This window comes from Argopecten irradians, chromosome 12, assembly GCF_041381155.1.
Source record: "Argopecten irradians isolate NY chromosome 12, Ai_NY, whole genome shotgun sequence".
Taxonomy (NCBI): Eukaryota; Metazoa; Mollusca; class Bivalvia; order Pectinida; family Pectinidae; genus Argopecten; species Argopecten irradians.
Genome location: NC_091145.1, coordinates 6810410 through 6836459, shown reverse-complemented (window position 1 = coordinate 6836459; position 26050 = coordinate 6810410). Strand labels below are relative to the sequence as shown.

Genomic DNA, 26050 nt, shown 5'->3' with positions numbered 1-26050 from the left:
GACTTGTGGTATAATAAAATTTATTAGTACTTGAATAAAAAGTGAATTAGAGGGTGACAGTGCCTAGTGTCACCCCTAAGTTGTTTTTTGACTTGTAGTATAATAAAATTTATAATTACCTGAATGAAAAGTGAATTAGAGGGTGACAGTGCCTAGTGTAGCCTCCTGAATATCAAATATCACTAGCTTCAGGTGACAGTGATATCCCTTGGATGTCGGACACTAGCCACTATCACATCTCTACTGTTGGTAGGATTAGAGATTCTATAGTAAATGTAGGTAGAGATGATGACAGGATATGTTGTTGGTTGTAGTTACGATGTCCGTCTGTATTAAAGGTAAGGTAGTGTGTTCCATTTTGGATCAGACCTGCCAGGTACTTTTTTTGTGTGACATGTAATTGACTTTTTAACAATCACATTTTATCATCTCAACGTTTGACAGCATTTCAAGTCCGCCTGGTAAATAACCATTGTCTCCTTCATACGTCATATATAACAATCACGCTAAATATTATAATGTACATATTATATTACAATTAAGGGTTCTTCTAGAAAATGGAAATGATGCCGACCATTCCCAACACAACACTCCCGATACCTCCCTTTATTTATTTATTTATTTATTTGTGCATTTTTGCTTTTCTTCTATTTGATGATGCAGCCTCATAGAGGTCAAATTGCTAAATGCTTTTTAAAATGACTTATTTTTTACCGAATACGCCTAGATACTTGATATTGGGGAATGTAGCATGTTTAGATAAAGAATTAAAAACATTGTACCAAGTTAGGTCAAATGAATTATTTTGATCAGTTTTAGATAAGATATGGATAGCAAATATGCTTAACTCTTTTCATATTAACTTTTTGTAACAAATTTTTGACAAAAAAAAAATCTGATCTTTCATCAGAGAAAAATGACAAGTTTTTAAAAATGTTTCTAGATTATCCTTTAGTCTTCAAACCTGAGTACAGGTTTGGATAGTACATAATGTTTTGATAAATTATTGGGTATATATCTATACTAATGTGATCAGACATTTTTTCGTTTTTGGAAGTAATTATTATTTGATAGAATACTGTTTTTATTCAAAATAGACTTACATTAAATTTCATATTAGATTCTTAAATAAGTTTTTACAAGTACAAGGAAGGCATCATTATTTCTTGAATAGCTCAGAATTTGTTATCATAAATGTTTATAATGAATTTACACATGTATGTTATTCTGTAGAATTCTCATTTCCAATAAATCTTGCTTTCATATAATATTTCAAAATTAAACAAACCAAGATATGTAATTAGGTTTAATTTAATGTCATCATTTCCTGAAATACATCTGGTATGGGTAGTTTTACCTTTTTCAGATCATCAGATTTTAACAATCTTTTGAAAATGTATATATCTTCTATCTTGGTATCTTTACTAATTTATCGTGATAAAAAAGTTTCATTCTAAACCTCCTCTGCCTGTAGGACATGTACATTTTAAATATTCATGTCATATTTGGTTTTACTCGGGTCATTGAAAAAATCTATGTGCTATTTTTTTGTGGCAATTAAGTTTTCGTTTTTGAAACAAAAGGATTTCTCAAATCTTGTATTTATCTTCTTATTTATGCATTTGTTTGTTTATTTATTGAAGTGGTGAGTGAATTGATAAAAAACTATATTTGAAAATAGATTTTATAGAATGATTTTGCAGGAGAAAAAATGAAAATAATGAAAATAAATAAACCAATTTCAGAAAAGTCTTGAGGATTTTCAAAATTTTTGCCTCGTTTTTTTCATATACGTTTCTGTGATATGTTAAGAGTTTCATTTAATAAAATGTGACTTTTGAGATATGTTACGCTACTTTTTGGGCACCTGATTTGTTTTGAATGCTGTCGTATTTCACTTCCCTTTGATAACTATTTATTCAGAATTATTAATGCTGTTTTACCATTGTGATATATGTATGTTAAGTTTTACCCCTGACATAAGTCTACCTGCACAAGACTGCATGGAATTGCTGAATGGATATTAATTATCTCCCTTTAAATGGTTATCTCCCCTGTAAGATTTATCTTCCCTGTTTGATGAACCATGACACTAATACATACTTCTCATAAATTAGTGAAGGTTAAAGCTTAGATTTTCCATTGCTCTCGCTAGTCTGTCTGCAAACCCATCTTTCAAAAACAAAATCCTATTTGCTTAGCTGTATTAAAATACGAATTTGTAGGGTATATATCCAAGAAACTTTTAGTTCATGTGTTGCTTGCATTTTAGTTTTTTAGTATGCAATGGTTGATAGATTATTTCACACTGAAAAAATCTTTTCATTGCCATGTGTTTTATAGCTGAAGATAGAATTTATTTCTGAATTGATTATTGCATATTTCTATTTTAAAAAAAATATGTGTATACTCTACTTCAAATTACCAATGCAAGTTTTAAATATTACGAGGAACAAAGAAAATGAAAACATAGATTGAATGTTCAAATTATGTGCACACTTAACAATATACCAAAATTTAAAAAAAATATGCTTCATATATAAGCATTATACAATATATCGATTTTCTAAAGCAGTATTGGTATTATTTTATTAAATAGCTATGGATTTTTTTTTTCAAATTTTCATGTCTTATTATGACCTTTCCATCAAAGGAGGTGTGGGGGGTTTACGTAGTGTAACCAAAGTCTTTTCCATCTAGCCCCGTCCCCTTGCATCACATATTCATTTCAAAGGAACACACGGATTCCTATTGTTTAAGTTTATCTTTCAGAATATTTAGAAAGTTTTATTTGCAAATTTCGTATGAATATAAGTATGAAAGAAATAATTTACTTACGTTTGTGAATTGAAGTTTTATATGACACTTTGAGGAGGGCCCATATGTATAGTGTTGTGAAACATATCTCGTATAGCCCAGATGAGGAAAGAGTAATTAAGATATAATACTTACAATGTACATCTGAGGCCATATTTGTGTTTTCTTCTGTTTTGTGTCCTGTTGAATTATGAAACCTATTTGAAAATTAAAAAAAAAAAACATCCTTACAGAACTAAATATTTAAGACGTTCAAATTTATCTAGTTATGTACATTGTTCTTCAAACATATTTTCATTACAGTTGGTTATATTGGTAAATTGAACCTCAGGAAGAACCAGGTTATATTGGTAAATTAAACCTCAGGAAGAACCATATTTCTCTTTTTCCATAATCTTTTATATCTCAGTTGTTTGTGTTTGTTTCTCTCTCACGGGACTTAAAACCACAAGCACATGGACGCACAACAGAACAAAAGCACAAGTTTGGCCTAATGGTTGAGGCTTTAAGTCACCTTAGTTTCTGACAAATTATTTTATTTTACAGCTTCGAAAAGAGGTTGTACTAGGAGTAGCAATCCCAAGCAGTGGAAGTTAGAAAGATGACAACATTCCAATCTGTTGGGAAGATTTCCGCAAACACAAGAAGGGGAGGTAACTGGGAGCTACCAATTGTTTCTGTAAGAATTATACAGAACCGTAAATATTGCAGCGAAAGTTCGTCTCTTTGTTGTGTGGTTGTCTGTACAGTAGAAGGTATACTGGGTGCTATTTAGGATTTGAAGGTTAATACTGCATTATAATAACCTGGCAATAAGCTAACATCTATATCGGAAGCTTGACTTCAGCAGTTGCAGTTCAGCAACTATCCTTCATTAATAAGCATGTGCCCTAATTTAAGTCAAAATATTTTACATGACATTAAGGCGCAATACATTGTCAGACATGTATCTATTTTGAATCTATTTTTACAGAGATTCATAGCAAAACTTTACATTTGTTTTACATGATAAGTGCATATATTATGAGAAATCCTTGACAGATATCAAACACATAGCATGCATTAGGACTTTTCATTGGTCCGAGGTGAAATGACCAGTCGGGTCTTCATTATAATTCAAGTGAAGTTTTGACAAGTTAGGTGGATAATTTAATGCCCTATCATTGATCTGAAGTATTTAGCAATTCATGCCTTTTCACTGATTTATACATTCAGATTTAAAGACCAAGGTGTTCAATAACTTCGTTAAACACTTTCACTATAATTATTATTAGTACTATATATGTATTATTTCGACAAGGATTTCTCCATTATATTTATTTCTAAGAATCACACAGATTTTGTAGTGTATTAAACAAAGTCTAATAGTCACACATATTTCATAGAGTATTTAACAAACTCAGCGTTTCTAAGGATATAATTATATAAGCTATGAATTAAACAAATGAATTATATAAAGAAAATTTCCAACATTTATATGTTCCTTCTTTCAATTCTTTCAATTCCCAAAATATAGAGGGCTGAAATGAGAAACCAATTTATTGATTATAAGTAAAGAAAAGGGACATTTTGCTGTAATCCACTTAATTTTCGCGCACATAATATTTCGCGTCTTTGCTATCTGCGGCATATCTGCGAAAACATAAATTCGCGATCATGGAGTTCTTTTTGGCAATGGTGAAATGTCAGTATCTATACAATAGTATATTATGGTTTTCGTCCACGTATAACTCGCACCGGTGTATAAGTCGCACTCCCAATTTTCAGGAAAAGAACGTTGCGACTTTTACTCCGGCAAACTTATACACGAATAATTCATTCATATATACTTTTATTCAGATATTTAAGAAACATTTGAATTCACGTTCAAGCTCTTTCGAAATAACGCGAAAGTTTGTCTCTCGCGAAAATGAAGTGATTTACTGTATAGATTGCCTTTGACAAAGTGTTGTTTAATATTGATTTCATATTCTTTACAGCTTAACTCTATTTATTGCTTATGAAGCTTTATATACTGAATCTCAGTACCAAGTGCTATTTCCATGATTTTGCCAACATCACTGTTTACTTCTCATGATTGCATCAAATTACACATCAGTTCAACATTTAATAAGATGTTTAATAATTCAGAGATCATTGTTGATTAATGTACATTCTCAAATTCAAAATGATATCGAAATACACTGTACGGCATTGAGCAAACCAACTTTCTTTTGCGAATTTCGTGATCAAAATTAAGCCTTTGCTTTCGTTTATATTCGCAAATATAATCTACTACAATTGATAACTGTATTTAATTTTAGTGTTAAATTTATATCTGTGAATTTAATTTAATCTCCGTGAAATTGATTTAAGACGGAAATCGCGAAATTTAGTAGCTACGAAAGAAAATTGGTTTACCATTTTATAGTTGATTAAACATATAAATCATTAAGTGATATAAACATGGGGACTGTTCACTCTAATTTATGCAGAGCTAGATCTCAAAAGGGACATTTTGGAAAAGATCTGAATTATGTATTCTGTCTTGAGATACAATGTATTACTACAAAATGTAGTTCTTTGGACGGTAAGTAAATTTTAGCATATTCATAAATTAAGTGAATACTACTGAGACTTTACTTATTCGTACGATTAAATGTGAAGTCGATGAAAACGGAAGTACTGGAATTCTACATAAAATTGAACTTCCAGAAATACTTGTTAATACATTTTGTATGATCTACATCAATTGAACTTCTAGAAATACTATCTTGGTTAGAAACTATGATATTGGAATAGGAATGTGCTTCGTTTAAAAGTAAAAACTGACACATTTCAAAGTCAGTTACGTACCTTTAATTTCTAGCTCTGTTTATTAACATAGAGGGAGGACCAACGATATTAGGGCCAAAGCAATATGTTTTCGAACTTTTACACATTAGAATAAATGATGTAATGAAATTACGTGATTTAATCATTACGGTATACATTAATGCTCTCGTAGGGACCATGTGAAGTAACTACAACAGCGGTTGTGCAATCTGGTTTTCTATATATCAAACAATTATTAATAATCATAAACATTTAAATTGTATCAAATTTATATGTTATACTATACTATACAAATGTTGTGTGATTTTCAACTTCATTCATGAGCATGTGTCCACACACGTATTGAATGGTTTTAGGCAAATGCTAGTCTAACATTAGAAGGGTCAAACGTTCATTATTAAGTTTATAAAACAGCAAAAAAATAAATTTGTTTCATTTTATTCTTATTACTGCATATAATGCATGTAACACTTTCTTCAGTTATATCGGAGATGTACTTAATTAAGAAAAATGCATTCCAATTTTTTGCTTTGAAAGTAAAACGATTTTTTGACTTTCTCACAACAAAGAAAGAACTACCAGTATTGTGTTACACAAACCGAGATATTGATTGCTTGTAACAATTCAAGTTTTCTTGCTAAAAGCAAAAATTGAAATTAAGCTACACTGTACATGTATATCTGCTCTATATTACATATGTAGTCTTGTATCATAATTCAACATGCCTGTAAAATATCTACTTTGTTAAATAAGTCATCTTTATAAGTAAAAGAAGACAGTAATGAAGCATTATTTTAAAGTATCATGAATTCATAACGAAACAAATTTTAAGAAGCTGCAATAATGTCTTGGAACATCGCAATTTTATGATTTATGATTAATTTTCTTTTGTGTGACTGTTTGACCTTACTTCATATTTATACCGATACTTATTACTTGTTTATTTTACCTTTTTTTGCCTTCATCCTTATTTTCCTCGTTTATTTTGCCTTATGACAGGAAGCTGGTGTTGCCTTATTGCACTCTGTTTATCTTCACAATTTTTAAACGAAAACATTTACACCTGATTTTGTGACCGTGATGTAACGATGAAACGCTTATCTTACTACTTTAGATATCTGGATAGCTATCGCCTAGCTGATCAGTAGTCGCCTTTATTAATCAATATATTACTATGAATTAAGGGAGTTCACTGGCTAACACTGTCTATTATTTCTTTATAATAGAAATATAATATTGCTAGAATTTCATTGTACATTGCTTAAGTACTAGAACGCACTAGAAAAATACCAATGTCTCTCCGGGAATGAAAAGATAAAACAAGATGCTTTTAGTAATACCAGATTGTCGAAAGGGGAGTGCGATTCATTTCTGAACTAACCATGGTTTGTAAAGCATGGCTGTCTTCTCGTGTCAAATCGAAAGTTTATTGATGCTGCCTTTGTTGTTCATAAGTGCTTACTCTATATTAGTGCTTATCGTCTCGGCCTTTGAAATACTGTAAACCAGTTTATTTTAGTGGTGATTTTATTTCCCGATTTTCATTCCTAATATGGTCTTTACAAGTATGACGATTTATTTTCGCAATGTAGTCGTACTATTCTGCTCTAGCTGAATTTGAAACATTTTCGAGGTATTTGACTTCGGCGATTTCTGATCGCTGGCGACATTTAATTGCAAAAATAAAGTGGTTCACAGTAGCTCTTTATAACAGGAGTGAGCATTGAAACTATACTATTCATTATTAGATATAAATGAACGCTTCAACGTAGCACATTTGTTTTAAAAAAGTAGTTACCTGATTTGTTTTGGGTCTCCATACATACCACCATGTTGAGTGTACAATGACGTAATAATGTTGTCGACCGGGTTTAGACTGAGCGGAGTAGAAGCTATATGTTATCATTACACATTACGTATATTTTGCACATATTATATGTTAAGTTTTCCTGGCATCCCTATAGCAACACAGTGTTGTAAAAATGTTAAAAAGCATTAAAGATGTTGTATTGATTTTTTTTATCTTATTGTTCTCTTTGTCATAAGTATTTTTTGTCATCCTAAAAAAGACTGAATTTATTTTGAGTATACATGTATGTACCTATGTGAACATCAGGATATTGTATAAATAGATACGTTGAAATGAAATATAAACTCTGTTCTATGTTAATGAATGTTAATTGTTGGGTATAATTAGATCCTGTCAATAATGCTCATTTTGTTCATCAATAAATTACTACTATTGTTGCTGTTGTTTTGTCTTTTATTTCGTTATTGACTTTGTTAATTATCCGAAACTTCACAAAATGTCTTGCTAGAACGCGTCCATAGGTGCATCAAAATGTTACAGAATACATCGTATTTTGAGTTGTTTGGTTTCCTATTATCAGCCAGGGTCATTTAAGGAACTGCCAATTTTAGGAGGTAGAGAAAATCCTGATTATTCGGAGAAAAAAACAACGACCTGCGCCAGTATCTGGCAAATGTCCCACATGAGACTCCAACTGTAGACCCAGAGGTGCAGGGCCTGTTGCAAAAATTCGGGACATCTTAACCATTTAGTTGGGCAATAAGAACTACGAAAAAAAGTGAGCATCTAAAGAAATATGTAGTAAATAATAATCTTGCTCAAAAGTTTCGTGAAGATTGGTTCCAAACAAATGAAGCTATTACCACTTGAAAATTCAGTGAGTGTGTCTGCTGTGTTCATCAGGAACTTGCATGATATCTCGCTGATACGTTATTAGGTAGTTCGTTACTTTAATGTATATAAGGTGAATATAATAAATTTACACTGTTTCTGGAAATCACAAAAGTATAGGGAATTAAACCCTAGAAAGCAACATTGTTTATTACTAATATTTTAAACATTTTGTTAATATTTCGGGATTAGCTTTCTGGTACACGTGTATATCATGACAGAACGAGCATGTAATTATAAGCATCATCTTGGCGAAAAGTATCAGTAATAGTAGTCACATGACCAAGCCGTACATGGTCGATGCGTCATACACGTAAGTTGATGACGTATCGATTTCTACATTCTCTATTTGTACACTCTAACGAGGATAAACTGGCATCGATGGGGGTCAATGTGTTCGTGGATGCTTTCTTAACAACTTAATTAATTTTAACCTTTTAAATAATTTTATCTAAATAAGGTTGCAGACTGAAGCTTTCATGTATTTGAACTTGTCTTTAAATTGAAACATGGACCCGTATTCGGCACTTGAGAAACAATTAAGTTTGAATTAAATGTGAACCAATATACCAAACAAAGCCTCACGAAAGTTGCGAATTATAGGTAGTGCTATACAAGTGACAATTATATATGTAGGAAGATTTTTTTTTACGAGAGGAATATTTGAAATTGGGTAATTTTGAATTGTAAACATTAAATATCATCAGATTGGGGAAAATAACGAAGGAAAAAGAACGGTTTTACGGCTGTGGACTGTAAATAATTCGACATTGATTATCTATAATTTTGTGGATTTATAGACTGACTAACATCTTCACATGTATTTAAAACACTACCAGAAAAAGACGGGCGTGTGCTGGACCAAAAGTAGCAGTGTTTTTCATGCGTCTGTGATTTCTGTATGTTAAAAAAAAGAATAAAGAAAATATAAGAAGGCAATGATTCTGGGGTTTTGAAGGAAAAAAGTGTATTACGAAACATGGACCCACGAACTATTGGCTAATAACTTTCCGTGATGTTATTTTTATTGAATCAAACAGCTACTAATTAACATTGCTTGTATAAGAGGTCATTTACTGGTCATTCACAACACTTTTGGGATTATTTTGGTTGGCAAATTTACAACTGGGACTGTTTCATCTATTCATTCAATGACGACTGATTTTCATAAAAGGTTGATATTTTGATATACTCTCGAATCGAACTACCTCGAAGATATTATTCACAGTTTATAATGCAATTGTGTTCTCATGGGCATTTCTTGGTCAGACAAACTAACAAACCATGGTGAAAGAAGCCTACAAAAGCGTTTATAATTACAAAATCAACAATAGTATCTGTATGTGTGCCTAGATCTACTGAAACAAGGGCCAATTCATGTAACAATTATTAAACAGTGTTTCTCCTAGCTATATATCTGGGGTCGAATATATACCCCCATTCCGAATGGCAAATACCCTAATTCTGTTCCAAATTATCTCACAAAATTCCCACTTGACATTTGATTGACCATTTTGAGTATCAATTATTTTGGGCGCCATTTTATGATATTTCTGTTGGGTTTTAAAATGCATATTATGAGAAATTGATCATATTGTAAGATATATTGATAAAGTTGTCATGTATGAGAGGAAAATGCTTCTCAAAACTTGTAGTAATCAATGTTTCTTGGAAATTGGCAACCTTACTGTTGCATTTGAACCAAAACCACCAGGAAACTGTTCAAACGACAAAGTTTGTTTTTATATTATTGCCACTATTGCTCCATCGGATTACCACGAATATCAGCGAAATTATATCAAAGCTCCAAACAACAAAAACTGCACACGAATATTTCTGGTTATGCAGTATGTAAAGTTCTTAACTCGTGAAGATCAATGATATAATAACTGATGGGGAAAACCCAAGACAGTGTTATGGGTTTACACACAATTTAAATCATTTACGGGACTCATGATCTTATCTAGTGATTCTTCTCCCATATGTGTATTATCCTGTAACATTGTGACATTTTGAAAAGGTTACTCTCGATCAATAACATTTAGTATTAACATCAATTAGGGTCGATAAAACTGGTTCTTTTATATGACGCGCGATAATTTCTTGGTATTCGTCTACAATTCTACAAATTGCTTTAGATGATTATATATTATATCGGTTTATAAAATTGTACGTGCCATAGCTGGACAAAAAAACCTAGCAAGGTATTTTTTTCTTCATTTACCTATTGAAAACAAATTTGTTTTGATGAATGAAGCTGTGTAAATCATCCAAAGGCACTGACAAACATGGATGATGGCTTATAAACAGTAATTACAACAATGTATGCACTGTAAAAGTTATTGTTTTTATGCCTTATGTACGTTTAGATGAAAATGTATCTGCAGAAGTCGTTTTGTTATTACTAATAACATTGCATTAATGTGAAATGAAATGGTAGACCACAACTTGGTTTTTTCGGTTTGACTGTGTGTAGCAATTTTCGTTGCCATATAGACATTCCGTTTGAGGCCTTATTTAACTTAAAACATATATATTCTAAGTATTGAAATTCTCAAAATGTTGATAATATATGGTGGTGAATATTATATTAAAAACTGTTCTTGATTCATGAGTATAAAAATTGAAGGCATACAAAGCTTAAATAGGTGTGCATGCATGTATTTCATTACCTTCATGTCTTGAATTGTACTACCGAATAATATACTCGTTGAAAACCCTTTATTTATTTGGTGTTAATATTCCTATCGCGTATCTAGTGCTAATTAGCAACAATTCGACAGTTTTGAATATATAGGCATGCCGTGGCGACCTGACCACATACCTGGAACATTCCGTTGTTTGATAAAAAGCCAATTAGGCTCTAATATGCCCACACAACAAAGTTCTATCGCTTCCAATTAGTGTCGCCTCCCCCATCGGGGCGTCTACACTACCTTGTCAACTCTACACGTTGTCGGGTTAACGTACATGTAATTGTATGTTTTTATCAGGTTTTATTGTTAGCAGGCACTGTGATGAAGAGAGATGGGAGCTTGGATATACGAGGAGAGCTACATGTCCCATCTTTTAACGACATCATTCATTGACATATACCTCTGAATTCAATAGTGATGTGCTGCAATCAAATCAGCCTTTCAACCGGGGACAATATCACCATGAAATATGATTATAGAACGGACGTAATTGAATGTGTAATAGACCAGTTAATTTGTACATTTCATTGGAAAAGGACATTAATATTTCTTAACGTTAATGGCTTTTATAAATAAATTCAAAGGAAATTGAATGGACCAAAGCGAAATATAGACTACAAACAATGATTTACTGCAATTCATTCATGAACGATGATGCATCTCCGCCTAGAAGTATGAAAAGCGACAATAACAGTGACGAATCAAAATATGATGTAATTAACGATGTCTATTATTACACAAGTGATACAGCTTACATAAACGATGATGATAGTGATGAACATTACGAGGAAAATGATGACGAGAACGATGATTACAGCGACGATGATGGTGATAATGACGACGATGATGTCAATTTTTTCCAATGTTTCTGCTCGTCTGCTAGTCGAATGGCGGGAGTGTATTGTGGCTGTGCGGGTATAGAACGTCATGATAATCCGACCACTGAAGGTGACATTGAAGTTGTCCTAAATAAATCTGAACCGAGTATAATATCTGACCCTGATATTACCACGGCTCATCGCGTAACATTCAGCACAGTTACTACTGATGGTACAAGCTCTTTTCACCGTCCGGAGTGTTATAACGACAAATCCAGTGTCACAAAGAGTACTCATAAAAGTCTCACTCCAGAATCCACAGACGAAATCGTCAACTCTGCAAACTTTGTTCCAGAAAAGCTTTCTATTGAGTTGAGATCTGAAGACCTTCCAGATGATAGACTATGTCCATCGCCATGTGTTATGGAGAAAAATAGATTCCATGGAAAGATTGGGAAAAGTAAACGACGTAATGTTATATATAACAGACCGAAATGATATTGTACCTTCATCTGAAATGCACGGATATACTTCCAACAGCCAGGAGAGTGCTTTAAATAGAAGGGATTTTCATAAGAAAATAGGCCATACAGATATGTTTTCCGATAGGTTGCCACCTAAAGGTATTCGATTTAGAGGTGTTCCGAGTATTGTGGAAGGAATTTTTCCCCGTAAGAATTTTCGTCAAAAAGACGATTTCTCTGATTGCCATGATGGAACAATATGGTCGATTGATTCTGAAAAATAAACAAAGAGACGTTCCGAATAATGATAAGTACGGAAGGTCAAACGTCAACAAGCATATCATTAACGAGTGTGACAAAACGGTTGATGGTGTATATAGTATACAGAAAACACATACAGGTGCATTTGGAGCAAAACAATTTCAACCCAACATCATAGGTCGTAATTATCAATCATCGATACAGCCCGAGGATGCACTGGGCATTCACCAATGCGGCTCTAGACAGAACATATCATGTACAACTGCCCAAATCCAAGGGGAATATAGCACTAGAGATAGAGAAACAGGGCCAAACCAAGATACTGTAGTATTGCCGGGTTCTAAAGAATGGCTGGAAGGGAAAGTTAAGCCTTCCGCTAAGCATTTGGTTGAATATATGTGGTACATGAATTATTCTCGTCAATCAAGCGAAAACGGAGATGCAGACCCGTACAGTAATGTCATGAGAAATTGGGCAATTCCAGCTAACAAAGACCAAACAACACTCGATAATGAGAATGAAAACTTGTTATCGGCGTCAAAGACCAATTATTGGCATGAAGAACAACAACAAAAACTGTTGGCGAATTGTTATAGAGAAGGACAAGAGGACAGACAGTACCAGCATGAAAGGGTGACAATGAGGGAAGAGGATCCCTTATTTGTGTTGACGGGGACACCAGCTGACAGGGCGGGTTGTCTCAACACGATGCCATCAGAAGCTGTGATGACAGATCAACCTATCGATCAAAATATACTTCACCTGCCCGCCTTCCCAAAACCACGACGATCATCATACCTATCAACAATACCGGAGACAGAGCACTCCTTCGTCACTGATGGAACTTTAAATGAGAGTGAAAAAAAGAAACATACAACGGAGGGAAACATAGATAAAGTTTTCTGGGAATTTAAGCCAACTCCAGGAAAAAGTAATTGTAAATCCGGAAAGCGCCAAGGGATTTCTAAGTTAGATGCTAAAACAATAGAAAGTCTGAATGGAAAGGGACGGGAAAAAGAAAAAACATTTTCGTGACCCGGAATTTTACACAAAAAAGAAATTTCGTGAACAGGAAGAACGGAAACGTTTTAGTGAACCAAAAAGGGAAACTGGAACGGTTATAAGTGAACAGATAGAAAATTCAGACGAAACTTTACGTCACTCGGAAAAGGCCACTGACAAATGCTCTGATACATCAAAATCAGAAATGGAATGGGGATCTAGAGCTCCTTTCGTCTTCACAGGAAGTAGAAAACCATCGAAGCAAATATCACCAATTAAGGAACTGGAAGGTCTTGAAAAAGGTAAGTCATTATTGCATGCTCTATATTTCTATATTTCAAAATATATGAACCTCTATAAGTATTTGTTGACACAACTGTTAAGTCATATTGCTTACAATGACACTACTCGTTTGAACCACAATGTCCGTGAAAATTAAGTCTCCTTTATGATATTTTTTAGGTTTTGTTATTGTCAAATGATTATAAGCAAATTACTAACTAAAAGGTGACCGAAGCAAGCAGATGCCTTTCCCGATTTTACCGACGATGAAAATATTACTCATTCCTTTATTTGTATATGTAATAAAGAGAATAGGTATTCTAGAATTTAGCGATGAACACATGGCAAGTGCAACAAATAGTTCGTATACGAGATGTGGTAAATGTTACAAAGTGATTGTTACATGTACTACTTAAATATAATGTACCGTAAATCACTTTAGTTTCGCCTATACAATTTTTCACGGCATCTATAGCACAATAATATATTAATTACTTATACTTCGTATTAACTTAGTTATGTTTGTATTAACACAAAGTTTATAACTTGAAGCCCTAGGGAAAAATTGGGGAAGAATTATTAGTATTCCTATTCTGATAAGTGATTTAGAGAGTGAAACTTATGCGGGAACCCATCTCTAAATATTCCTTTATTTGTATAAGGAATTAAAAATTAGGTATCATAGAATTTTCATTATGAACATTTAATGACTTACAAATGGCAAGTGAACCAAATGTTTCGTTTACGAGATGCGATGAATGTTAGAAACTAATAGTTTATACTACTTATGCATTACCGTAAATCACTTCATGGTCGCGTGAACAATATTTCGCAACATCGATATTTTCAGCTTATTCGCGCGAATACATAAATTCGCTGTCATGTGCTCTTTCTGGCATCCGAATATCTATATAAACATTTTACAATTATGTGTGAATATTAAAATTTGCGTTCAAACTCATTCGCAAAATTACGCAACAACTTCTACCTCTCGAAATTAAGTCGTTTACAGTGGTGATGTGGAGAGATTTTACAAATTATTAAATTAGTTTTGTCTATAAAAAATGTCTGTTTGCTTTTAAGATATGACTTGACCGCTTATTAAGAATGCAAAAAAAAAACTTATATGTAGCTTGTGTATTAAACATGTGTTGTATTATCATGCATATTCTCAAATGTGTGTCTGTAATGTAAAGGACGCTGTCATCTTATGGTTTGTCCAATAGAATTATAAGTGAAACGAAACAATATGCTGAAAAACGCATTATAAAATGTGTCACGATCAACTTCTATTTACATCACAAATACAACTGGTGTATATTATGTGGTTTAAACATAAGAGTCAAGAACGACGGAATAATATGATCTCCTGAAAAATTACTCTTTATGATCTTCAAGTGTATACTGTTTTGCTGAGGTCTAGCTAGTATATCAAGTGTCATTGAAATATGAAGCGAACATGTATATCTAAAGATGTCTCAGAGTATAATTATTTAAATGAGCATTTGACATGTAAAGGTAATTATAGAAAGATACGTTGGTCGTTTAAGATAACACTGGTATAAATAAACCTAATGCAGCGTGTATATTTGTAATGAGTTGTCTGTGTGTTACTATGTCAGTCCCTGAAGGTCATAGAGGATTTTCTACATCAGCATTATTGTACAAAAAACATTTGGTTCATTTTTTCGCCACCTTAGGTCTCATATATCAGTCATAGTAACAAAGATTTGTACGGCGATGATATTAAGAGCAAAATATTAGAGTCAGGTGCTATAAAAGATAAAACATTTGCTGTTTTACATCGACCTCAAATGTCAAACAAATATAGGTCACAGTATTACCTAAAATATATATCCAGGTCACAGTGACGCCCAACATATTTATCTAGGTAACAGTGGCATCCATCACAATCTAGGTCACAGCGACACCAGCACACAAATCAATGTCATAGCGACACCCAAAATACAAATCTAGGTCATAGCAATACCCGACATACAAATCTAGGTCACAGCGACACTTCAACCTTCATCTAAGCCAGAACGAAATTTAACATAGAAAACTATTTCATAATGACACTCACCATACTAATCTAAATAACAGCAAAGTCTAGGTCGCAACGAAACTCAACATACAGTCATAGTAAAATCTATACCTATTAAGTAAAACTATGTCATTTCCTTCTCTGTCATCATTTCGAATGATGGCGGAAACACAGCCACCAAGTTGCCCTGAAAAAAAATCAGGCATACTTTGACATTTTACACATATGTTTTTCAATGATATTATGATATAAAACTTATAGATATAGGTTGATATAGAAGAAACTGCTCTGACTGAACATGCCAAATTTCTGGAATTTATTTCTGTCAAATATTGTTGTATTTTAACGCTGAAATGACGAATACTTATATTAATCCTTACGTGTACAGTGCGTAGAGTTGAGGTGGTCGTTGACCAACATTGTAATTAATCACTTTTAAAAAGGTCACAAAGTATGTTATATCCACCTTTATCAGTTGTTAGAAACATGAAACTAATTATAATCATTGTCAAAATAGCTTGACTTGATTCTCTTAACGTTACCAGGTTTTTGACCTGGTTAAATAAACTTTCTGATTAACATATCTAGAGGCTCTGTGGTAAAACATAAAATGTGAGTGAAACAGTTTAGTACATATCTATTTAGCACACACTTTTGTTATCTGGTTTAATATTCGAGGACAGCTTTCTCCCTCTCTATATTGTATTTATGTACAGTATAATATAGGAGTGTAAAGCCGTGGTAGAATGTGTTTTGAGTGCATGTATCAATTCTTACGATGCATTTTTCAATCTTAGAGAAAAAGCTGAGGGAATTAATGTGTATCTAGCAACTTGAATCAAGTTGTTCGTTCAAAAAGTGATTAGGCTAGCCACAGTTTAACGGTAATTTTCAAAACAAGATTAAATAATTTCTGGCGATATAGATTTTATAAAATTTTAGAAAATTCTTAAAAACTTTATTCTTCCCCTACTGGTGAAGATATAAACACAAATTTTGCAGCAAATGAGAAATGTTTTTTTTTAATAATAATGTGATTAAGCTAATCATTGCTTTGAACAATTTGGCCCTGATAAAGAAGCTAATCTGCATAACATGAGCCGACATAGAGTATTGTCAACTTGAATAGCTTTTTATTTGTTTTCGCTATTTCACCATCACACATTCTACTTTTGTAATGTTGTTAGTATGCCTATATTTATCATATACTGTATAATGTTTAGTGAAGTATCGGTGACCATTTTATAATTTTACAATTATTATAGCTGTGAGTGTTGGTATGGTTAGGGTCATTAATTCATACAAAGGGTTTGTTAACATTGATAGAAAACATCTGTTACCGAAAACATTTATGACAAACATTTTTTTTCTGTTTAAGCTTAATTTTTATGGATGTGTTTTGACTTTTTAATCATAACAAACGTATAAATATCATCACAAAATATAATGCTTGATGTGAGGATTCAATTCATAGGTCACACACGTGGTTTTGTACTCTCATTTCATGGGAACACTGCTCCTTAGTTGATAATTATAATGACAAGACCAATGAACATGTCGACAGTAAAACGTAAATGTGCCGTAACTGGGCGAAGATTTTGACATGCTATTTTTCCTTCAGTAATATATTAAAAATGATAAGGTTTACTAAATTAACCTGTGAAAATCATTTACATGGGCAGACAAAAATGTACATGTATGATGCCCTTATAACAGTAATTGGAAAACAGACAATATGCACTGAATAATTCTTGTTTTTATGTAATATGTGTGTTTAGATGGAAATATACCTGCAGAAATCACTTTCTAATGACATTGTACCTATAACACTGTAATAATGTTAAATCAAATTGTAGACCACAAATTGGCTCCATGGTACACGTATAACTTGTTTCACTGCACTGTAGATATGAATATAATGATTTTTGGCAGCACTGCCATTTTCAGCTATTATTTGTACTTGTAAAATTAAAACCGTTGCATTGTAGGTATGAAAAATACGGCACATATAACTTTAATATGACTAAAAACAATCGACATATTGACGGTAAATTTTACATCAAATGTTCATGCTATTGGACTTTGCATACTGTAGCCATAGTTTTCTTTTAATATATTCATTGTTTTCTTGTGTTTATGTACCACAATCTGTAACGATTAACTTGCTGATTTATTTTTTGGAATTCACAAGCTGCTCTGAGAACTAGTAGATTGTATTGTCCGCGCATTGAAATTCGCTGCAATCAATTTTAGCGATTTCCAGTGCATTTACATTGTCATGTAAGTTACATTGTCATGTAAGGACGTGTCAGGTTTGTTGGTGAAGGAAAGCCGGAGTACCCGGGAACAAACACCGAACAGCGGTCAGTACGAATTCGTTCGTAAGATTTTAATGTACTAGGATAAGTTGACTTACATTCTTAATTAAAAAGAACTACATAGAAAGTAAAATATATATGTATATCATTTGAAAAGGAAATTGTTTTGTCATATGGAAATGTAAATTATATTGCCGTAATGCCAGGTTTTTTTTTGGGGGGGGTTTGTCGAAATTTTCGAGATTTTGATATGAAATTCGTGGTCTGGTTGCAAGAGTATATATAGATATACATGTTTATAAGACGCAGTTATCAATAATTTGCGAATCAATTTTTTGCTATCATTTCAATGTCGAGGAAATACTTTCCCACAAAAAGAAATACCCATATAATAGTCGCACATACGCGGGATACTTGATTATTTTGAATATGAACATGCCCATTGGTTTAATCGTATACGAATGCGCCGTAAGACGACTGACGTTGTCTACTTCCGCATACTTTGTCTTTTTAATGCCATTTTAATCGATCATTTCGGTGTAAGACAAATGTGTTTTTAACCAAGTTTAACATTTATGCTCTTTTTGCAAATATACTTTAAATTGAATATATCAGAACTCAGGTTTAGTTGTTTTTAAACATCATTGTCCTCTTGATGTTATTATAATATGTATGAACATTACATATCAGACTCGAAAGATTTTTCTTTCTGTAACATCATCTCATTAAAGGGACAATTCAGTCTAAGAGAACATTAAAATTTGTACATATATAGGAAAAAACCCAGTTCTAATGGAAATTAGATCAGTCGATTTTACTGTGATATGCCAGAAAAGCCCATGGTGGTGAAATGCGTGTAAAATGTTCAAACTCGCTCGCTGTCGGCAATTACACATTGTGGTCGAACATCTTGTATGCCGAACCCTGTCCCTTGCTCGTAGAGTAATGCTACTTTTGTCTAGAACTGCTCAAATCGCTCTGACAGTAGTGTGTTTACCTTATTAGATGGATTGTCTTGCCTAAAATACCATTGCATCACCTCCACAGTGGTTATGTAGTTCATTTGTTCAACATGCGTGACTTTAGCTCGGATATGGGTACAGCATACATGTTGTACCTGCTTAATCGTATTGATCAACGATTTGTATTTACAACGGTATCAATTAAAATACTAAACAATGACGTGGAATTTGTCAATATTTTATGTTATATGTTTCATAAGAAATGTAGAACAATACATTTATGCCATATTTTGCTTCTTGGCTATTTAAAAATATTAGCCTGAGTGAATTGTCCCTTTAAGGAAATTTTAATTATACATTTGGTCAACTACATACATTTAATATATTTGATTCTTCATCAAATACTTCAAAAAAGTGTTCCATATTTTTACTTACCTATTATTTTCCATATTAATTTCATCAGACGAACCACTCTTGCTGCCATTCTTTCTGATGAAGATATTGAAAAGAAAATATAATTATTCCAATTCAATGATCTTGCATGAGTGGCTATGTAATATGAAAATTAAACAAGTAAAATATTTTGATAGAGGCATATCAAATACATGTAACTAAATGAGATTCAGGCTCTTATAAAGCCTTCTGATATAATAATACACGTATAAGAGAACTTATTAAAAACTTTCCTTGGATTCAATTTTACGTTTCATCATTTGAAAAATACATACCTGAAATGTTGTGAAAGAATGTACAATATAAGATTAAAAAGTGTTTTGATTTGCGTTAAAGGTTGTATGAGCGCAATTGGAGCGCTTTTGCTAAATGTTTGAACATGGGTGGATGCGGTCGTCGAGATCTCCTATTTTTAATGATGCCGAAGTTTATAGAAAGCACCAACTGACAGTCTTAGTTACTTCCCTTTATCCATACTTTGGTCTAAGGCAACACTGACCATTTGTAAACGAACGATACTGTGAAGAAATAAATGTATTGATTATTCTGATACCTGGTACCTCTATCTTCATAGACCCCAGTCAATAGCTGATATCAACGAATTCTGGCGCGTTTTGTGTCTGTCTTGAGCACTTGCAGTCTATTAGTCTATCCAAAGAGCCAATACATTACATAAAACGTTAATGAATTTAAAATAGCAGATGAAGAGTAAAGAATAGAATAGGATAAGAATAAAAGTTGTGTGAAAAAGATCAGATTATATTTGAATTACTGAGTTAAAATGAAGATTAGAAGCCTCAGTGAAGATGATTCTCTCTGAAAACGCTTCCAATAGAAAGAAAAAGAGACTTAAAATGATTGCAGACAAACTCAAAAGGTTATAAATTCTATAAATGATTGATCCAATCCTAAGCTACATAAATATTTGGGGAAATAATACTTTTTTATGACAATAATCTTAGTTTCTCGTGTAACTTTTGATAAAAACTAACACCTTACGATTTATTGATCATTAGTTGGTGGCCGTTAAAATCCTTAATGGGTTTTTTAATTCGGATTAAGATGAAATGTGAGAAAAGTGAAAAATGTTCTGCATTAAAAATGATGTTATGAATGAAAACAATTCATAGAGTCGCACTGAAATTAAGTCTGTTTCCAGTTTTCCGGTTACATAAATGATTTTTTCTGTGAAATAAATTTGATACTATGAAGGTGTTCGTTATTTGATTATGATGACATTTTTAGATACGGTGAAAATCAAACTTACATCAAACATTGAACTCATGTACTTTATGCTTATATAACTGCCAGGTATTGATAAAGGTTTCAATAACGTCATTGGTAACCTAAAGGTCATTATCAGAGTACATCTAAAATAAAAATAATTAGTCTGTCAAGTATAAAAGTTCCACGTGATTGAATAAAAGGTCAGACAATGCATTAGTATCAGTAACCTCAGTCACTGGTCAGTAACTGGTCCAAGCAATGTCGAACAAAGAATAAATGTAGATCCGCTTTGGTTGATGGTCACAGCCCAATATTTTTACGTGTTTTTTTTTATTTCGTCTGAATGGTCGAAATTTTCGCTGGACACTTACTATAGTAGCTACAATTACGTTTATAAATATGAGAATGCACAAAAATCCATATATTTTTAGGTCATCTGACCCGAAGGGTCAGGATGACCTATAGTCATCATGTTTCGTCCGTCGTCGTCCGCCGTCCGCCGTGCGCCGTCCGCCGTCCGCCGTGCGCCGTGCGTTAACTTTTCACATTTTGAACTTCTTCTCAGGTTCTACCGGTGCAATTTGGCTGAAACTTGCATGAAATGATCCTGACATGGTCCTGACAAAGTGTTGTTATTTTTCGGGTCGATCCGAAATCCAAGATGGCCGCCACAGCCGCCATCTTGAAAACATATTTTGAACTTCTTCTCAAGTTCTACCGGTGCGATTTGACTGAAACTTGCATGAAATGATCCTGACATGGTCCCGACAAAGTGTTGTTATTTTTCGGGTCGATCCGAAATCCAAGATGGCCGCCACAGCCGCCATCTTGAAAACACATTTTGAACTTCTTCTCAAGTTCTACTGGTGCAATTTGGCTGAAACTTGCATGAAATGATCCTGACATGGTCCCGACAAAGTGTTGTTATTTTTCGGGTCGATCCGAAATCCAAGATGGCCGCCACAGTCGCCATCTTGAAAACACATTTTGAACTTCTTCTCAAGTTCTACCAGTGCGATTTGGCTGAAAATTGCATGAAATGATCCTGACATGGTCCTGACAAAGTGTTGTTATTTTTCGGGTCGATCTGAAATCCAAGATGGCCGCCACAGCCGCCATCTTGAAAACACTTTTTGAACTTCTTCTCAAGTTCTACCGGTGCGATTTGACTGAAACTTGCATGAAATGATCCTGATATGGTCCTGACAAAGTGTTGTTATTTTTCGGGTCGATCCGAATTCCATGATGGCCGCCATAGCCGCCATCTTGAAAACACATTTTGAACTTCTTCTCCAGTTCTACCGGTGCGATTTGACTGAAACTTGCATGAAATGATCCTGGCATGGTCCCGCCAAAGTGTTGTTATTTTTCGGGTCGATCCGAAATCCAAGATGGCCACCACAGCCGCCATCTTGAAAACACATTTTGAACTTCTTCTCAAGTTCTACCGGTGCGATTTGACTGAAACTTGCATGAAATGATCCTGACATGGTCCTTACAAAGTGTTGTTATTTTTTAGGTTGATACGAAACCCAAGATGGCCGCCACAGCCGCCATCTTGAAAACACATTTTGAACTTCTTCTCAAGTTCTACCGGTGCGATTTGACTGAAACTTGCATGAAATGATCCTGACATGGTCCTGACAAAGTGTTGTTATTTTTTAAGTTGATCCGAAACACAAGATGGCCGCCACAGCCGCAATCTTGAAAACACATTTTGAACTTCTTCTCAAGTTCTACCGGTGCGATTTGGCTGAAGCTTGCATGAAATGATCCTGACATGGTCCCGACAAAGTGTTGTTATTTTTCGGGTTGATCCGAAATCCAAGATGGCAGCCACAGCCGCCATCTTGAGAACATATTTCGAACTTCTTATCGAGTTCTACCGGTGCGATTTGGCTGAAACTTGCATGAAATGATCCTGACATGGGCCCGACAAAGTATTGTTACATCTCTGGTTGATCACAAATCGAAAATGGCTACCATGACACTATATCTTATTAATTTCCTATATGTTAAGGCCCTTGGGCCTCTTGTTTGAAATAAAATTTGTTGAAAGAAATTGAAAATGATCCTGACATGGTCCTGACAAAGTGACACCATATGTAATTAATTTTACTATTGCCAAGGTAGTCAGATGACCGTTAAGGCCCTTTGGGCCTCTTGTTTTCAATATTTTGTCTAATTTAGTTAGTTTGAATTTTGTAATTTTTTTAATATTAAATTGGCCTCCGCCGGTATAACGTTGAAAATGGACCTCCGTTGAAAATTGACCTCGGGTCAGTTTTCAACGTTGAAAACGGACTCCGAATGCCGTTGAAAATTGAACATGCCGTTGAAAATTGACAGTGTCTAGGGTCAATTCTCAACGGCAGGTCTGTTGAAAAATGACCGTTGAAAAATGACCTTGGCAAACTATCATTGGATGATCTTTTGAAAAGATTGTACTATGTGGTGTTCACTTCCGAGTACCAGTGGATAGTGTTACAAAACTATAATTATGGGATATTATTAATTTGTTTCTTAATGATTTGTTATGATTATATTTTCGACGATTTTACGTTTGTCAGGTATTCAGTAATTATTAATATATATTTATTCCCTGCAATACAAGAATACATGTATTATATATCTGCGTATGGATCAGTGTTGTGTTCTGCGTTGGTTGTTTGTGTAGTGTTGTTTTGTGTTGTTGTTGTATGTTGTTTTTGTGTGATGTTGTGTTGTGTGATTGTGTTGTGTTGTTGTGTGTTGTGTTGTTATGTGTGGCTGTGTAATGTTATTGTGTTGTGTGATATTGGTGTGTTGTGTGTTGTTGTATGCTGTGTGGCTGTGTTTGTGTTGTGTTGTTTAATTGTTCCGTGTTTGTGTAATGTGTTGTTGTGTGATGTTTTTGTGATGTGTTGTTGCGTTATGTTGTGTGATGATGTGTTATTGTCGGGTATTGTGGTTGTTAGGTGGTGTTGTATTGTTGTTGTATTGTGTGTTGTGGTGTGGTTGTGTTGTGTGTTGTTGTATTGTGTGTTGTGGTGTGGTTGTGTTGTGTGTTGTTGTATTGTGTGATGTTTTGTTGTGTGATTTTGTGTTGTGTTATGTAGTGTGATGTTGTCGTGTGTTGTGGTGTTGTGTATTATTGTGTTGTGTTGTTTTTGGGTGGTGTTGTATTGTTGCTGCGTGGTTGTGTGTTGTGGTTGTGTTGTGTGTTGTGTTATGTGTTGTTGTGTGATGTTTTGATTTTTTATGTTGTGTTGTGAGGCGTGTTGTGTTGTTGTGTGTTATTGTTAGGTGGTGTTGTGTTGTTGTTGCGTGTTTGTGTGATGTGTTCTTGTATTATGTTGTGTGATGTGTGCTGTTGTGTTATGTTGTGTTGTGGGATGTTGTGTTGTGTTGTTGAGTGTTGTTGTGTTGTTGTTGGATGTTGTATTTTTGTTGCGTGGTTGTGTGTTGTGGTGTGGTTGTGTTGTGTGTTGTTGTGTTGTGTGATGTTTTGGTGTGATATTGTGTCGTGTTGTTGTGTAATGTATTCTTGTGTTGTGTGGTTTTGTGTTGTGTGATGTTGTGTTTAGTGTGATGCGTTGTTGTGTTGTGTGATGTTATTTTGTGTGATGTTGTGTATCTTTTGTTGTGTTGTGCGATGTGTTGTTGTGTGGTGTTATGTTGTTGGTGTGTTGATGTGCTGTGTAATGTTATGTTGTGTGATGTTGTGTTTAGTGTGATGCGTTGTTGTGTTGTGTGATGTTATTTTGTGTGATGTTGTGTATCTTTTGTTGTGTTGTGCGATGTGTTGTTGTGTAGTGTTGTGTTGTTGGTGTGTTGATGTGCTGTGTGATACTGTGTGGTTTCGTGGTGTTGTAATGTCGTGTTGTGTTGTTGTGTTGTGTGATGTGTTGTTGTGTGGTGTTGTGTTGTGTAGTGTTGTTGGTATGTTGTTTGTGTGTCGCTGTGCTGTGTCATGCTGTGTGGTTTCGTGGTGTTGTGGTGTCGTGTTGTGTTGTGTAAAAACGAGTTCTTATGGGGTCACTTTTCAACGGGGTCTATTTTTAACGGGTCGGTGTAAAAAGTGCGCTTAAAGTTCAGTTTTGAACGGTTTTCGGGGTCATTTTTCAACGTTGAAAAATGACCCGAGGTCAGTTTTCAACGGGGGTCCATTTTCAACCATTACGTTACACCGGCCCGTCCGAGATTCTTTCCGGGCTATAACTGAAAAACCGTTCAACGCATCTCCTTGAAACTTTCTGTATGAATCAGATAGGTGCCCTCATTGTGCCTTTTGCTTTTGCGGACCTTCCATTTTTTTTTTTTTCCGTTACCATAGAAACTTAGTCAAAAATACTACGTTGACCGTTCGTTTTGTTTCCAGGCTATTACTCCAAAACTGTTCAACGCAGCTTCATGAAACTTTCTGTATACATCAGACAAGTGCCCTAGTTGTGTTTTTGGCTGTTGTGGACCTTTCATTTTTGGATTTTTTCCGTTACCATGGAAACTTCGTCAAAATACCAAATAACTGTTTCTTTTTACGGCCTTTAACTCAAAAAACCGTTCAACGCAGCTCTATGAAACTTTCTGAATATGTCAGACAAGTGTCATAGTTGTGCCTTTTGCTAGTCCATGTTAGGTGGGTTTTTTTGTTACCATGGAAACTTGGTCAAATAACAAATGACTGTTTCTTTTTGTTTCCTTGCTATAACTCCAAAACCGTTCGATGCAGCTCCAGGAAACTGTATTTATCAGATTACTGTTACTTTTTGATACCTGCTGTTATTTTTTTTTTCAGTTTTACAATACGCACATACATTTAAAGTTCTTGTAAGAAATTACCCTACCTGTAGATATGATTTTTGAGAAACCGAACCAAATGGTATATAATTACTTCAAAAGAATACCGGTACTAAAGCTCGTGAATATATTGCACTTTATCGAAATAAAGACATATTAACTTCAATCTATGATATATATCGATGTTGTACTAAACACTGGATAACTCTACAAAGTCAGTAAACCTTAGTTTTTTGTCCTGCTAAAGATTAAGGCTATTTACAGATCTGTATCCAATCTAGCAAGGTTTGTTGGTCCATACCTCAAGTTTTGTTTGCTCAAATTTTCATATAATAAACACTAAACAATAGATTGGCTCTTTATTTTTGGCATACCATTCTTACAGAGGAGGAGCCGTTTATTTTAAATGATT

The 26050-nt window shown here is 33.9% G+C and overlaps 1 protein-coding gene across 4 annotated transcripts in view; it reads left to right on the top strand.

The window, feature by feature from the left end:
• LOC138304743 (inosine-5'-monophosphate dehydrogenase 1b-like) overlaps positions 1-7878 on the top strand; it is a 35744-nt gene extending 27866 nt beyond the window's left edge. For 2 of the 4 annotated variants that reach the window (XR_011205633.1, XM_069244993.1), the window contains 2 exons: positions 315-338; positions 3364-7878. Coding sequence is in view for 2 of the 4 variants with exons in the window: in XM_069244993.1 (XP_069101094.1) it covers positions 315-336 (22 nt within the window). In the remaining 2 variants the exon portion in view is untranslated. The remainder of the gene's footprint in view (positions 1-314; positions 339-3363) is intronic. The other 2 variants (XR_011205632.1, XM_069244992.1) reach the window with 1 other exon arrangement.
• The last annotated feature ends 18172 nt before the right edge of the window (positions 7879-26050 follow it).